Below are 15,676 nucleotides of genomic sequence, written 5' to 3' on the forward strand. Positions count from 1 at the left end.
AAAAAGAAACTTTCTTTTTAATTAATCATATTTATTATTTTTGTTTCAAGAAAAGAAAATATTTTCCCAACAAAAAATTTAATTTGAAAAACAATTTTCTCAAGAGCTACCTATCAGCCCTATAACTTTTTGTTTCATAAAAAATACGTTACAGAACGACGTCTTTTGGTTGTAATATATTTTATTTACTCCAAAACTTTTTCTTCACGTTGGAGCTGGGAGGCTTGGAAATGAAACTTTTTAGAATACAGCATATATGAGGATGGTGACCAGTAGCGTGGTGGATCGACCAAAATTGGGCCAAACTGGGGAGGCAATTTTTGAAAGTTGGGATTTTGGCACCCAATATAAAAAGTGAAATATGTTGTAGAAACTAAAATTTGGGGTTATTTTTTCTATTGTTATTATTTTTCTAAAACGAGATTGAATAAGGACCTTTTTATACAGAGGTCTTTCGTATTCAGGGAATTCGAGAAATATTTTGATCCTTTTTTATGACTTAACACGAAAAATTCTAAAGAGTTAAATAAAAATAAGTTTCTCATGTTTTATATTGTAATGAGAAATTCTGTCAAGAAAAAGCTCTCCCATTAATTATAAATTGCGCAATTTGAGATTCACCTCAAAAATCATTTGAAATTTTCTTTGAAGTTAGAAATTATCGTTTTCTCCTGTATTCCACAATAATTTTACAAAAAAATGAACAGTTCAAAATTTATGACAATAAACATTTTTTTCAAAACTACAGAGGTTTAACATTTCAAAGCAAATATTTTGAAAATTAGTTAAAAAGTTTAGAAGACAAACTGCTTTTGAAGCAAAGCTGGCAAAATGGTAGAACATAATGAAAAAAGTCTTCAAATTTCTTCACCATAGAAGTGATTATAATTTTTTTCGTAACCATATGGTCTGCCTATATAGTCAGGTATGGTAATCGTTCGTGGCTAGAATATTTGCAGGGATTTCTAAGCACTTTTTTATGCCCGTATACCGGCCGTTTTTCTAGCGAATTTAACTTTTTTTGTAGTTTATGAGCAACAATAAATAATTATTATCTAAATATTCTACATATCATAGAGTTTTTGGGAGCTTCGCCCTTTGCTGAGCAAGTTCCATTTCAGGCATATTAGAAACTCAATCAAAGTTTACAAGAACGGCCTCAGCTCAAAGTGCTTGGAAAATCCTTGTATGTAGGATGTAAAATTTATTATTTGTCATGCTTCTGGTTTACCACCTGGTCGATTTATGTCGATTTGCATACTAAAATCAAAGGGGAATGTATGCGTACTTACTTTGTATAATCAATTATTACGATCACTCTTAATGATTAAATTGTGAATTCATGCAATACAGTTGACGCTCTCTAATTCGACGTTCTACTATTCGATAGGCTCCCTTATTCGATGAAACTTAAAGTCCCCGTCAACAAGAAACTCTCATAAACGACACTCCCATATTCGATAAGCTTATTCGATGAAAATTCAATTCCCCTTGAAGATCGAATTAGAGAGCGTCAACTGTAGTTACGATGTTTTCACCTGGTAGATACGGCAATTTTTTCGTTTCTCTGTATTACCAAATACTTGAGGTAATTTTTAAAGACCGTTTTATAGGCCCCAGCCGTTTACGTTAAGGTGTGCTTGGGGTATTTTTCTTGCGTGATGGTGTGATTTAAATAAATTTTATTATTATTATAGAGAATTACAGTTCAGGCACACAAGGGCCTCTAAACCGTTCTTGTACAAAAATTTTTTAGAAATATAATTTTTCACGAAGGCTTCCTTGTACCCTCCATTTAAAATTGTCATTCGATCTGGCTTTTGTCATCTCATCTACTCTCTTTTTCCACGCTTTGATTTGTTTTCTCTCCATTTTCTTTGGTATACTCAAGATTTTGAAGTGTTGCGTGACAAGGCAAAAATGGTGAGTAGTTTTCGGCAATTTATATCGAAATAAATTTTAAAGAGGTTTGACTAACAGTACGGTGCAGTCACCTTAAAGATTTGTAAAGCACACAAATGGAAGAAAGGACAAAGATTTTGGGAGAATTCAAATATAGGGAAATCCTTTGTGTATTATTATAAACGGGTTTTCCTTATTACGAGCCATCAATCATTATCGAATCGTTAAAATCAAAAATAACCCCAAAAATATTTCTCTACGAATTGGGCCATTCCAATTTACATTCATATCCAGTGGTGTGGACAAATATTTCCCAGGGTGTAATCGAAGAAAAATTTCCAGGGGGTCTAAGTAAAGTTTTTTATTTTTACAGGGGTTAAAAAGTTATTCACGAACTTCCAAGGAGTAAAGGACTGATTTTAGTTAGCCCCACTTTAAAGTATGAATAAGAATTTTTCTAAGAGTTTTTCGCAAATTTGCGAAAAATGGATTTTACACAGCAAATCAGCATATATTCTTGAAATTTTATATATGGTGAATTATACAGAATTTTGAAACGGAAAGTCTTCTTTAACAAAAACTGCTAAATATTGGTTTTCTCAGAGTAAAAATAAAAGAACGTGAAATTTATAACATGGGAAACAGTTGTGCACAGAACTCACAAGTAAATATACAGAAAGAGGAGAATTTGTCATCCGAGGGAAATTATTGTATCAATCCTGAACTTCCCATCACAGACAATGAAATACAACTACTGAAAGAATCTTGGGTGACTGTCAGCCAAGAATGGAATGAGATTTGCACTATGGCATTTCAAAGGTACTTTTTTAAGTTCAGTATCACAGGAGGGAAAAATCACCATGATATTTTCAAAAAAGCTCAGGCTCAAGAGGCAAGAGTGTTGAATTAGCTTGAAATTGAAAAGTACGTCCTATTAAACGATTCCAGTTTAAACGATTGGTTATCCCGTATTTCTCTCGTTAGAACGCTAGCGGCCTTGGTCAGCCGTGATGGCTCGGTGGCGCCTAAAGTCACTGCCCGATTCTAAGCCCTCTGGGATCGACCGCACCCTTATTGTATTCTGACTGTAGAAGACTCTTCACAACCTGAAATCTCTCCAAAACTATTTTTTCAATATACGGTCGCACGGTCGGTTGTAGACTATGTTATAGTCTAAGACAAATCACTATCTAAGAAAAAAGTCCAAAGCCGAAGAAAATTCGCAAACGGGTTTTTTTGCCGAAAAGAGTTTACAGTCGGTAGAGTTGCCAGTTTCTTCGAAACTCTCCCGCCGATTTTTTTCCCGTACACCGCCCTAACGCCATACCGCCATATTTTCCCGCCTTTACTATCACCGTAACGGACTAGGTCGGTTGGCTCGATGTTCAAATAGTTTTGATTGGTCAAATTTCGAAATTATATACATACTTTCATTACAGTAAAGTGGTGTGTGTTGAGAAAGTCGAGTCAGGAAAATGTGAGAAATTCTAATTAGTCGATTATCCTGACAAAGATTTTCTAAATAAAGATTCTGAAATCATGGTAAAATGTCACCATCGTCCTAAGTTCGTCCTTTGTCACCAAAGTGGCATGAAACTGCCAGTAGCAGAATAAAAAAATGTCTTTTCTTCCTGACTGATATACTTTCATGGAATTAATTTTCACGAAATTTAATTTCGCTTTATACCGCGAAAATAAATCTTGTGAGAATTTTTTAAATTTTTTGGATTTTTTTCAGGTGGTTCAAGTTATATCCTGAGATAGCGCATCTCTTTGGTACAACACTCAACAATGAAAATCAGTTATCTCAGCTGATCAAATCACACGCTATACAAGGACATGCTAACAGGTCTGTGTACATCCCTTTCTCTTTAAAGGGGACTTAATTTTCTTAAATATCTACCAGCCTGAGGGATCCCTGAAGAGTATAAAGAGAGCATGGCAACACTTTTGATGTGAAAATTCTATTAGTGCTAGTCTATTAGTTACCTTCAAAGATCGATAATCACACTCTTCGATGGCGCGCCAATATTTACAAAATTGATTTTAAAGGGATAATAAGATGTTTTTTTCTTAATTTTTTTTTCATCGATTGTTTTAATTGCATGATGACTCATGCAATTATTCTCGAATTGGGCTCGTTATCATGTGATTACATATACTAATTCATCCAATGTGATGCAAATATGGATTATTTTTTTAGGAAATCCTTCAACTGTTTTTGCACTTTGGGTATGGATCCCATTCGGGGCACAGAAACAGGAGAATTTAAGCGCTACGTGACCAAGGGTCGGAAATCGGGCAGCATATGATGCCCGATAACTAGCAATAGAGATACTAGCCTTTGTACCCTAAAGGTCATGGCTCCTTAACAGAAACTGCCCTGGTTGGCGAACTGCTTTGATCTTTTTCATACAGATGTGGGATGTGGGTTTTTTACGCAGTGATTGGCCAAAGCAGAACAATCGCACCAAAATCAAGCGCCAATAATAAATATAACATTCGAATCCAGTAGCTTTTACTTTCGTTTTCATTTCAAACAAATTGCGGGTTGAATGTTTTGGTTGAAAAACCAAGGTCAGATCGTCACATTCGCCATTATGGCCCCATTAATATTAAATCCCTTTAAAGTAGAGTGTGGTATACGCAGAATGAATGAGTACTCCTCTTTTACTAAAAGAGGCATTGATTTATAAAGCCCGAAGGGCTAGATGTCGTGCTTTGGCTGAAAAGTTTGCCTAGGTTAGGTAAGAAATCCTACCTAGGTCACATGATATTACATAGAATTTCAGCGCTTGACCAATAAGAAGTTTCTAAGTTTTTCGAAAACAATAGCAGCAATATTTTTTGCGATATTCACTTTTTATTTGCTTGGAAGAGATTAAAGCACGACATCTGTGATTGATACACTTTCTTCAAATTTCCTTTTTGCCAGGTTCAAGAAACTGATAGAGAAGGTTCTACAACAAATGACCGAAATTGGCAAACTTTCCAAAACACTCATTGATTATGGAAAATTTCATCATTCGTTTGGTGCTGAACAAAAATACGCCACAGTAAGTACAATTGAAACTCCATTAATCGAACAATTACAACTAGAATTGAAAAATCGCCCCTGTGAAAATGGTAATTATATCACATTTCTACAAGAAGCTGATTTTTTTCTTTTCATTTTCATTTTCCTTTTTTTTTCCAAATTTTTAATTGATAATATTCCACTCAAAAATATCTTTTTAATAAGCACAAAATCGCAACTTGATTCGAATTCTATCAAAAGTTACAGTCATTTTTGTCCCAGCCGCAAATTATTTTGAGACAGACTTTAGATAGCGGTCGATAAACGGTCGATGAATTCTTCTATTTGATGATATTCCACCTTCCACTATCTATCCAATGAGCAAAAAACCGCTATTTAGTTCGAATGATACAGCCTTAAAACTGAAACCGGACCTGACCTCAGCCACGATTCCTTTCGTTACTGTAGAACGAAACAAATAAGAGGTGTGGTCAATCCCAGAAGGCTTAGGATCGGGCAGTGACTTTAAGCACCACCGAGCCATCACGGCTAACCAAGGCCGCTAGCGTTCTAACGAGAGAAATACGGGATAACCAATCCTCAACGGACCACGGTTTAGATAAAGTGATTCAATTTAATACATTCAAACAGTTTTTGTTTAAACTAAACTTGTGGTTTTTGTGTCGAGAATACTACGACTGCGCAAGGATACTTTCACAGATTGATAGCGTCACAGTCATCAAATCCCACTGAAAGTTTTGTTATTAAAAGATTATTGTCAAAACAGACCGTACAGTTATGTCTTGTCACTCATCACAAATCTCAATAAGCCTTTTCATAAATTATTTTGAGTGCAACGACTGCCTCATTTTGAAACCATCACCAAGGTGATTATGTCCCCTTGAGTTTTCAAGTTTTAATTTTTAAATAGAGTAAACCTCTTGTGAACTCTTCCGGGGGGCACTCGATTTCGAAACGACGGTATGTGCCGCGCAAAATCTGCTTTTCAAAACCGTACCCTCACAGTGCAGTTCAATACGCTATTTACCTCTTCATTCCATAAACTGGATGTTGAGCAGCACGAAAATCGTATAGAAAGTTACTACCCCTCTAGGTTGGCGCTACCCGGCACTCAGGAGCTGGTCTAAAAACACATGGCTTGAAGCTGTAAGGAGATTCGCTGCCATTGAGAATAGGGAATACTACTACATAATTCAAAAATAGTTGGACGGTAGGGTCTTTTCTGATACTCATAACTCTTTCTGTGTTTACGACACGCACCCCTCATCAGGCAGAAATTAACGCGCCCACCAGCTCCGTGGTTAAAAGATCTCAACATCAGCGAGAAGCAAAAGGAAAGAGACTATTTACGAACCAAATGTCATTCCCCGCAGTCCGAGCAAAAAGATTGGGATCTGTTTCGTAAAATCCGAAACGAATTAAAAACTCTTATTCGAGTAACAAAATCCAGTTTTTACCGACGCGCACTATCCTCCAAAAGACCGAAAGAAGTATGGTCAACCATCCATCGCATCCTGAAACCATCACCACAAAAGATATCCGCTGACCCCGACACACTCAATGTCCACTTCAACACAACAGCCGAGAGACTTCTTAACCCTATTCGTACTAGGGGGGGGGGGGCTCTTTCTGTTCGGAAGTCAAACTATTGGTAATAGCTCCTGAAATAATAGAGCTTTTGCCGTGAAATTTTCTGTAAATTCCTAACTTTTATTTTGCTTCAAAATAAAAAAAAATTCGGCACCTAAATATTTTCACACCTTGAGCATGATGACATTTCTGACATTAAGGTGTCACAAAAATTGACACTTTTCCAATACAAATTTATTTTTAATGTCAAATATATCGTTTAAACCGTAATTTATTGAATATATAGGATAAAATAAGCATTTTAAACTCAGGCAACTTTTTTCTAAAGCCTTTGTTAGAATACAATAGCTATTTATAAGAACAATGGAAAATTTCGGTTTTTGCTCACTTTGGGAATGATGAATGACGTCATCAAAAAAATTTTTTGTCAAAAGTTACCTTACGTGACAAGGATCTTATGTGCAAAATTTCATCCAAAAAGACCCACAACATCAAAAGTTAAGGGGTGGTACAGGAAAAGCCCCCCCCCCTAGTTCTGAACCGCCCCTAAAAGCCTAGTTTGAATAGGGTTAACTCAAAACCTAAATCAGAGCAAATCCTACATCAACTCATCAACGAATTACCTGAACAAGACAATTCATTCGACATAAACGAAGTTTCCTACGCTGACGTTCGTAAAGCCTTGTGTAATCTTCGAAACGACTGCTCAACCGGCCATGACCAGATACCGTCGAAATATATTAAACTCGCCATCGATGAAATCTGTAGTCCCATTTGCCATATTATCAACTCTTCCATTCGACAATCCGTCTTTCCTAGCCAGTGGAAGATCTCGAAAATCAGCCCTATTCCTAAAATTGAGTCACCCGCTGATCCGAGCGACTACCGTCCAATCTCCATATTACCGATCCTTTCAAAAGTATACGAGAGACTGATTATGACACAAATGACAAACTATCTAGAAAGTGAAGAACTACTATCAATACATCAATCTGGTTTTCGAAAGGGTCACTGCACAATAACCACCTGCATCAAAATCAAAAACGACATCCTGAAAGCGATGAATCGAGGCGAAATCACTCTTGCAGTTCTCGCTGACTTTTCAAAAGCATTTGATACAGTTGATTTTGAAACTCTTATCAAAAAACTTCACACACTACGATTCTCAAAAAAGTCACTCTATGTTATCTCCAACTATCTGAGCAATCGACTTCAGTACGTACAGATCAACGACAAGAAGTCATCCATTCTCACAGTTACTAATGGCGTCCCCCAAGGAAGCATACTTGGACCCATTCTCTTCAACATTTACGTGTACGACATGGCAACAAAAACCACCGCAAAATGTGTTCAATATGCTGATGACACGACTATATATCGCCACACCAAACCAAACGAGCTTGAAAATTGTGTCACTGAAATGAACTCTGATATTAGCGTAATTGAGAAATGGTCACTTGATTCGAACTTGATATTTAACGCCAGAAAAACTAAATCGATGCTCTTTGCCACATCTCAAATGGCAAGGAGGCATAATTTTGAATTCGAAATCAAGTCAAATAACGAAAATTTGATTGAGCGTGTTCCCCTATTCAAGCTGTTAGGAATCATCTTCACCGAAAACCTAACATGGAATGAACATGTCAAAAAAATCGTCACTAAAGCATATGGCACGCTGAAGAGTCTATCCCTCATCAAACGATATTTACCATACCGTGTACGACGCCAATTGGCAGAATCTCTTGTATTGAGTAAAATAGACTATGGTAATACCGTAATTCACAACGCACCGCAATATCTATTCAACCAATTACAACGAGTCCAAAATGCCACAGCTAGCTTCGTCCGGAAGAGCTACTCTCGCAAGTCTGACGTAATAGATATGAAATGGCTACCTGTCAAAGAACGGACCGAATACAGTTTGGCTAAACTTGCGTGGAAATCAGTGAATATGAATGACTGGCCTAAATTCCTCCCTATGGAGAAATATGTGCAAGCCAAGACTCGAACAGATGAAATTGGTGGAACTAAATTGCGTGAAACCTGTAATGTTAGTGGTTCCTTTGAATCTGAAGCTTCTAAAATTTTTAATGAACTACCTGTTAACTGTCGTGACTCAGAAACTTACAAAGCCTTTTGTCAAGAAACAAAAAAATATTTTTTCGACAAAGCCCTAGCTAGGAGCTTGCAGTAGTACCTCTTCTACCAACTGTAGTCCCTCCATCGCTACTCGCTTTTTCCTAGCTGGTGCTTTCTATGTTATATTATTTCTTAGACCTAGTTTTAGTCTATTTCTCGATTTGATTCACGCGCCATTTTAGTTTTAAATTAATTTTGACTTTAATTCTTCCAATATCGCTACTCGTAGCCTTGGTTCCCTAGTCTCCATTCTGATCTTTAGATTTAGCCCATCAGTTCTTAGGTTTACTTAGTTTGTATTTTCGTCAGTGCATATGACTTTATTATATTTCTAGTTCTATGAAGTTTTTTTTTTATTTGATGTTTAATTATTTTCAATTAATTTAATTTAGATGGTTGATAGCTCACTTATTTATGTCAAATACTGGTCGTGTTTTGCAAGGTCCAGTACACTTTTACACAGCCTTCGGTGTTGCAATCTATGCAAGTTTTGCTCATTCTATCTTTCGCTCTGTCGTGATTCTATCTCACTGAGTTCTTAGATCTATTTTGTCGCTTAGTTTACCTCTAGCCACCAATAGTACTTGAACCTTAGCCTAGTCTAGCTTAACATTATGTTAGTATTTTTTTTAAATATATTCGTTAATTTTTTATAATAGCACACATTGCGATGGCCTCAGCTAGCATACTCAGATACTCGGATTTGTTTAGGTTTTAGTCTAGCTCTATCATATATTCACATTTTACCCCTCATACTTCTTAATCCTATTTTATTCATCATACTAGCCCACCGCTTCGTCACTATCTGCTTGTCCGCATACGGCCCCAATTTTTCTCCAGTGTACTACCAGGTTATTTTTCAATTTTTTTTCTAGACATTGCACATATATTATATACAGAATTTTCAGGTGAAGAGCCAAATGTAAATTTTGGAAATGCCAGAAATATATCATTATTATTATTATTATTATTATTATTATTTCCATGACTTCTTGTAAGCAAATTTTTTGTTTGTCTAGAAATTATCTTTCTTTTGATATATAATACTTGTATATTTGAACAATTTTATTTCGGACATATTTTCCGGACATGTCCGGTTTTAAAGTGTCCGAAAAAGTGGTCCCCCCTGTCCGGATTGATGGGGCTTTTTTTTTGGTAACTCAGTATACCCTAAAGAACATCTGTGCCAATTTTCAGCTTGATGGCAATTTTGTCCGGGTTGTGGTGAAATTTCAACTAATTCTACCTGACTAATATGGCTGAAAAGGTACCCTTTCATTGCATTTTCTCTTGATTTACTCAGCCCTTATAGTAAGTATACTACTAGCCGTCATCCGGCGTCGCACTATATTTCTCAGCTGAAATCTGCGTAAAAGAAGAAACTTGGGAAATTTTCTGTTTCAAAGAAAAACTGAGAAAATTATTCTTGTCAGCTGTAATTATCAGACAATAGAAACTTTTTCAAACAAACGATAAGTTAAAACCTTTCTTTTTAAAAATTATTTTGAATTTGTTTTAAAATTCTACCCTTGCAGTGCAATCTCACAGAAACCCACCCTTACAGTGCATTTTGGGATGCTGAAAACCCCCGCACCCTTAAGCGCAGCACATGACGTAGGCCAGATCATATGAGTGCCCCCCCCCGGGGGGAACTCTTTTAGGAATCAATTACGATTCATGCCATAGAGATATTTTCAAAACGAGGTAAGCGTTGTTCGTGAAGTAATTTATGAAAAGGTCTATAAGGAAGAACTAGAAACTCGGGAGGGGGGTCACTCAAGGTAAACGACCTATCGCACGTGCGGCCCTCAAGGGTCCCTTTTCCAAGTTTCCCAGAATGCACCGTAATGGTCTACTTAGTCTAGCAAGCTAGACGACTAATTCAAACATAGTAGAAACATGGATTTATTATAGTGACTCTGGATAAACATCGAATGAAACGGTGGAGAGCGAAGTATTGTATTTCCATTGTTTCAGAAAACAATCAATGTACAAGCTTTGTCCGCAAAGGACAACTGTCATGGCGGCTCGAAGGACTCTGATTTTGAAAAATGATTAATACTTTTATTTCTAAAAAGTTCTCTAGCTTTTTCTGATCGTACTTTTGCTAACCTGATAACAGCTGTTCATAATTTTCTTACGTGCACGGTAAACCTCTGAAGGCACTTGAAAATTAAACATCTGAGGAAAATAGTCCTCCCGCGGAAAATTTTACAACAAGAATCTTGTTGTGCGCCAGAAAGTCAAAAACTGATAAGGCGCCCTATTCGGAAACACAATCACGCAACTTTGTTGTCATCCTCAGTCTTTTTAGCCGAACGCGATCCTTACGATTTTGAGATAGCATATTCGTCAGATTGTATGTTTTCGCCCATCCTTTTAGAGCTTCAGCGTGGTGGGCAGAAAACAATCACAATCTGATCTCAGGTTAACTTTTGCTGGCTAAAAGTTTGAAAATAAATACTAGAATACCAAGCGAATACATTTATGAAATCTGGTGTGAGAAAACATCATCAGACGAGTAAAATCAGACAAAATGCTTATAATGACACGAAATTTTGAATTGGGATTATCTTTCCAATATTTCTCCGAGAAGAGCTGAGACTGACATATATTAGACGTGAGTCTCATAGCTCCACTGTGGTATGAAAGTCTTTTGGTGGCACGTGGTGGCACGGTGGATTTTTGGAGGTTGAAGTTTAAAAATTTCTGGTGTCAATATTCAATTTCTTATACATAGCATGTTTTTGCATCATTCTCGAAATTTCAAACGTCATAACGACGTATAATTAGTAATTAACTAGACGAGTTTGAATCTCGGAGGAGAACTTAAAGTCTCATTTGGGAATTGGATAAGTGTATTTTGATGAGAAATGCAATTAAAAATGCTACGAAAAATCATTTAATGGTGGTAGGAGGGTGAACAATAATGCCATTACTGCGGACAAGGCTTGCACATGAGAAATTGGCAAAAATCAGCCCGTTGTTTTTCCAGTGTCTATAATAGTTCCATGTATACACTTTTGAAACACTTGGTACATTTCTAGCCGGGCCAGCCCGCCTGAATATAAACAGCGCCTTAGTCGCATCGCTACCCGGTATAAAAATTCCTTCCTTTTCTTTTCTCAATCAGTGTTTGGCGATCAGTCTCAAATACGGTGTTTGCGAAGTATCAAAGTGTGATTTTAAAACAGCCAATGCATGGGACAGTTTGTTTCAATATCTGGCTGGAATGCTGAAAAGAGGTAAGACCGTAGATATTCTATCTACACATTTCATTTTATAAGCAACCATGTTGCTAACGCTTGAGTCCTCAAATAAGCCGATCAAGTGAAAGATTTTTATAGATAACCTAACCATGACAAACGATAGCCCTTGAACCCTTATTCCATAAAAATGTTAGTTAGTGGCCTACTAGACACGGACTTGACTTAAGAGAATATCTTGCCCCCCGGGGGGGGGGGGCACTGGGTTTGCGGACTGACGGTATGTGCGGGCCAAAAATTGGCTTTTAAAATTGCACCCTTACAGTGCAGCAAAAATCAGTGAAAATCGAATCCTCAAATAAGCCGATAAAATAAAAAAAATTTTATAGATAATCTAACCATGGCAAACGGTAGCCCTTGAACCCTTATTCCATAAATATGGTAGAATACCAGGGGTTGCCAAGGTAAATTTTTCAGAAAATGACCGAGAATGCTAAGCAACCCCTGACCCGAAAATTGGAGGTTGCTTTACAAAAACGTCTATTTTCATTCTTCGACTACAGATGCGACTAAGGGGCTGTTCATATGGAGGCGGGTTGGCCCGGGGCTAAGTGAGGTTGGAGAGATTCTCAAACGTCACACGATCGATATTTAGCCATTTTATTCGTCGTAAGATGAGACGTAACGTTGAGAAATCCATCCCACCTCACCTAGCCAAGCCTTCATAAATAAACATCCCCTTCAGTAAATTTTTGTTGAGGTTGAGGCACTGCTGTTCTCGTTTGTTTCGTGATTTTTAGGCTTGTTCTTCGTATGTTCCTAACTTGCTTACATTATTCACTCATTGAAATAAAAGAGCTTTAAATCAATTCCTTGGTCGTTTCTGAAATCTGAGGCTTGAATTGTTCTTAATTGATTGAGATTGTTCTTAAATTGTTCTCATAAAGAACTGTATTCCTTACGAATTGAACGAACTCTTAGAAGACAGACTACTTTTCGCCTAAACATGGATTTCTCTGGGTAGGTATATTCAATCTACACACTAAGCAGTATGATACATATAAGAATAAACTTGAGCGTAATGGGCTGTTCCAAAAGATTTCCATACAGGGGGGTGTGGGCGTACCTTTTCAAGCCAAAACAAATTTCTTAGAAATGTGTGGATACCCCCTGGAAAATGGCAAAATTTGCAAAAAAAGACCCTGGAAAAATTATTTTCATGTCTTAAAGTGGACGAACTAATATCAGTCGTTTACCCCCTGGAAGTTTAAGAATAACTTTTTACCCCTTGAAAAAATGACAAAACACTTCTTCAGACCTCCTGGAAATGTTCGTCCACCCCTGTAAGGATATAAAATGGAATGGCACAATGCACCCCTCTTATTCGTCTGTTACATTCAGGGATGAGGAGTGCAAAGGAGGAAGAAAAGATATCAGAAGCGAACCAAGAGAACGACCAACCAACTGAAAACCTAAGTATCAGGAATGTGATTGGAGGAGAAAATAAAATTGTAGTCAATGAAAATGATGAAGGGGAGTCTAACTAAGTCTAGTTAGTCAAAGAATAGAAGGTTAAAATATTGGCTTTTTGGGACCGTGGCATTTGCCTTGTATGGAGACAAAGGCCGAGATGGTTGAGAAAAAATATTCCCTCTTCAAGTAGATTTGGGTAGACAACTTAAAACCGCCCTTTGGAGAAAATTAATAGTGCTTGTGATAGCAATTTGTTGGGCGTTTTGGTACGATAATATGAAATCATTATCATCGTTTTCAAGAAAGACTTGAAATAATACATCAAAGTAAGTAGAATTTGATTTCAAAAACTGTGATGTGGAATTACCTTTGACTAGATTAACAAACATGTAGCCACCAATGGATTCTTTTCATTTTCTGACCAACTTCGTGTCTTGTAACCTCCACCGGAATTGAGATGTGTATATTCAAGACCAGAGATGTTTCAATGTACGTATTTTGATGACCAATGACGACAATAATTATATTATGTTCCAAGAGTTACTTTTTATGGCCATTTTTTAACAGTCTGTAAATATAAGATGAAATCATATTGTAAAACTAAATTATGTTAAAGAAAACTAGACCAACTTGGTCAGCCTAAGAACAAGGAAAAAATCACAAGACTACTCTCGTAATAAGATAACAAATAAACATGAGTAAAAGGGTAAAAGCGTTAGATGATCATATTCTCTAGACTAGAGTTATTATAATGCGTGTAATACAGTAGTATAGGCGTTATATGATAATACGATTATTGTTACGGGATTTTGTTTGTAAAATTGTCCCCTCCATTACTTTTTGTTTTATTTCTACTGTCTGAGTTAGTCGTCTAGCTTGGTAGACTACATATTCTCTAACATTTCAAGCAGCTTTGCAGTATCGTTAAAAAGATCGTGTCTTGTGTCTAGTAAATAAAAATAGATTTTGGGAAAGAAAAAACCAAATGTCCTGGCTAGAAGAAATACCAAAAATTAATAAGCAGGGGGGGGGGTTGGAATAAGAATGTCCAAGTTGGAAAATTGTCGAAAATTTAATTACTCTTAGGTTCCAAAAAAACGGGCCTCCCGTTTGCTAATTTTTCGAATTTTTATAAGGTACCCGAGAATACTTATTAGGTACTTAGGAGTCTGACCCTGTCAGATATGAATGTTTGGTATAAATTTTGGACCCTTTCAGAACGAAAATTCAAAATTTCCCATCTTAACTCTGAAAAGTGGCAAAAATAACTAAAAGCATACGGAAAAAATTTGAACAATTTTTCTAATTTCCACCCTGAAAATTGTCCAAAATGACCAAAAATCAACCCTGTCAGGATCACATCTTTAAAATTAGTAAATTTTGGACCCTGTCAGATATCTCTAGAGTCTGAAAAAGGGACCCAGATCAGCAACACGTCCCTGTACCTAATTTTGCCTTTGCGCCCCCCCCCCTCCCCGGGCTCGAAACTTTTATCAATAAGAATGATTTCGACTCGATTAGAGACGTTCTACATCAGAAGAAAAATCACTGATACTGGTATATTAATGCAAGAAATTTCAAATTTGACCTTATTTGGTCCAGAAAATAACAAAAAGATTTTCGAAAAAAAGCCTACAAATATACTTAAAGGATAAAAAAAAATGTAAAAACACTAAAAATTATATAAAATAACTAAAACAAAATTTTCAAAAACATCAAAAAATAAAACACGATTAGTTATCTCTTTCTTTAACGCTCAGGCTAATGCTTATGCTTTTTGAAATTTCTTACGGTTGCTGTAAATTTGATCAATGACCTAATTTTATAGTCTGGTGAAAATAGCTTTCGACGAACCCAAACTTGACCTTTTTTACTTTATCTTCAACTGATGAAATTTGAATTTGGCACTTTAAAAGAATGAAGAAAAAAACAAAAACGATTTCATCAATTTTCGCCGAAAAGGAGTTTAAAAAGTTCTAATTGAAGCTAACAAAATACTAACACTTGAAAACCTAGGCCATCCATTTGATCAATATAACCCCATAGTGAGTGAATTAAAAGGGTTACAGAGTAAAATAAGGAAATGTGTTCCAGGCTTATCAGATGACGGGTGAGTGCCGACAAAATTTTCGAAAATCGGATATTATTTGGTAAAGATCGAGGAAAAATTTAAGAAGTTTGGCATTTTGTGACTCTTCTTTTATCGACACTTCTTCACGAAATTTAACCTTTTGAGGCGCAAATATCGGGAATTTTGCATATTTCTAAAACCCTTTGAGAAACTAAAATTAGATTCTTTTAGCGAGACCTCCCACCCGTATATTAGTAT

The 15,676-nt window shown here is 36.4% G+C and overlaps 1 protein-coding gene across 1 annotated transcript; it reads left to right on the forward strand.

Moving 5' to 3' along the window:
• The first annotated feature begins 2,509 nt into the window (after window positions 1–2,509).
• On the forward strand, window positions 2,510–13,991 carry LOC136821361 (neuroglobin-like). The gene is made up of 5 exons (XM_067077598.1): window positions 2,510–2,721; window positions 3,641–3,751; window positions 4,838–4,958; window positions 11,802–11,913; window positions 13,276–13,991. The coding sequence occupies exons 1-5, from the start codon at window positions 2,537–2,539 to the stop codon at window positions 13,419–13,421; spliced, it is 675 nt and encodes a 224-aa protein (XP_066933699.1). The 5' UTR covers window positions 2,510–2,536; the 3' UTR covers window positions 13,422–13,991.
• The last annotated feature ends 1,685 nt before the right edge of the window (window positions 13,992–15,676 follow it).

The sequence above is a fragment of the Clytia hemisphaerica genome, unplaced genomic scaffold (genome assembly GCF_902728285.1).
Source record: "Clytia hemisphaerica strain Z4C2 unplaced genomic scaffold, Clytia hemisphaerica genome assembly, whole genome shotgun sequence".
Lineage (NCBI taxonomy): Eukaryota > Metazoa > Cnidaria > Hydrozoa > Leptothecata > Clytiidae > Clytia > Clytia hemisphaerica.

Excerpts from the sequence above, each read along its gene's own strand:
- LOC136821361 (XM_067077598.1), top strand. The coding sequence starts at position 2,537 with ATGGGAAACAGTTGTGCACAGAACTCACAAGTAAATATACAGAAAGAG. Across the intron at positions 3,752-4,837 it reads ATACAAGGACATGCTAACAG|GTTCAAGAAACTGATAGAGA; the intron begins GTCTGTGTACAT and ends CCTTTTTGCCAG. Across the intron at positions 11,914-13,275 it reads GGCTGGAATGCTGAAAAGAG|GGATGAGGAGTGCAAAGGAG; the intron begins GTAAGACCGTAG and ends TGTTACATTCAG.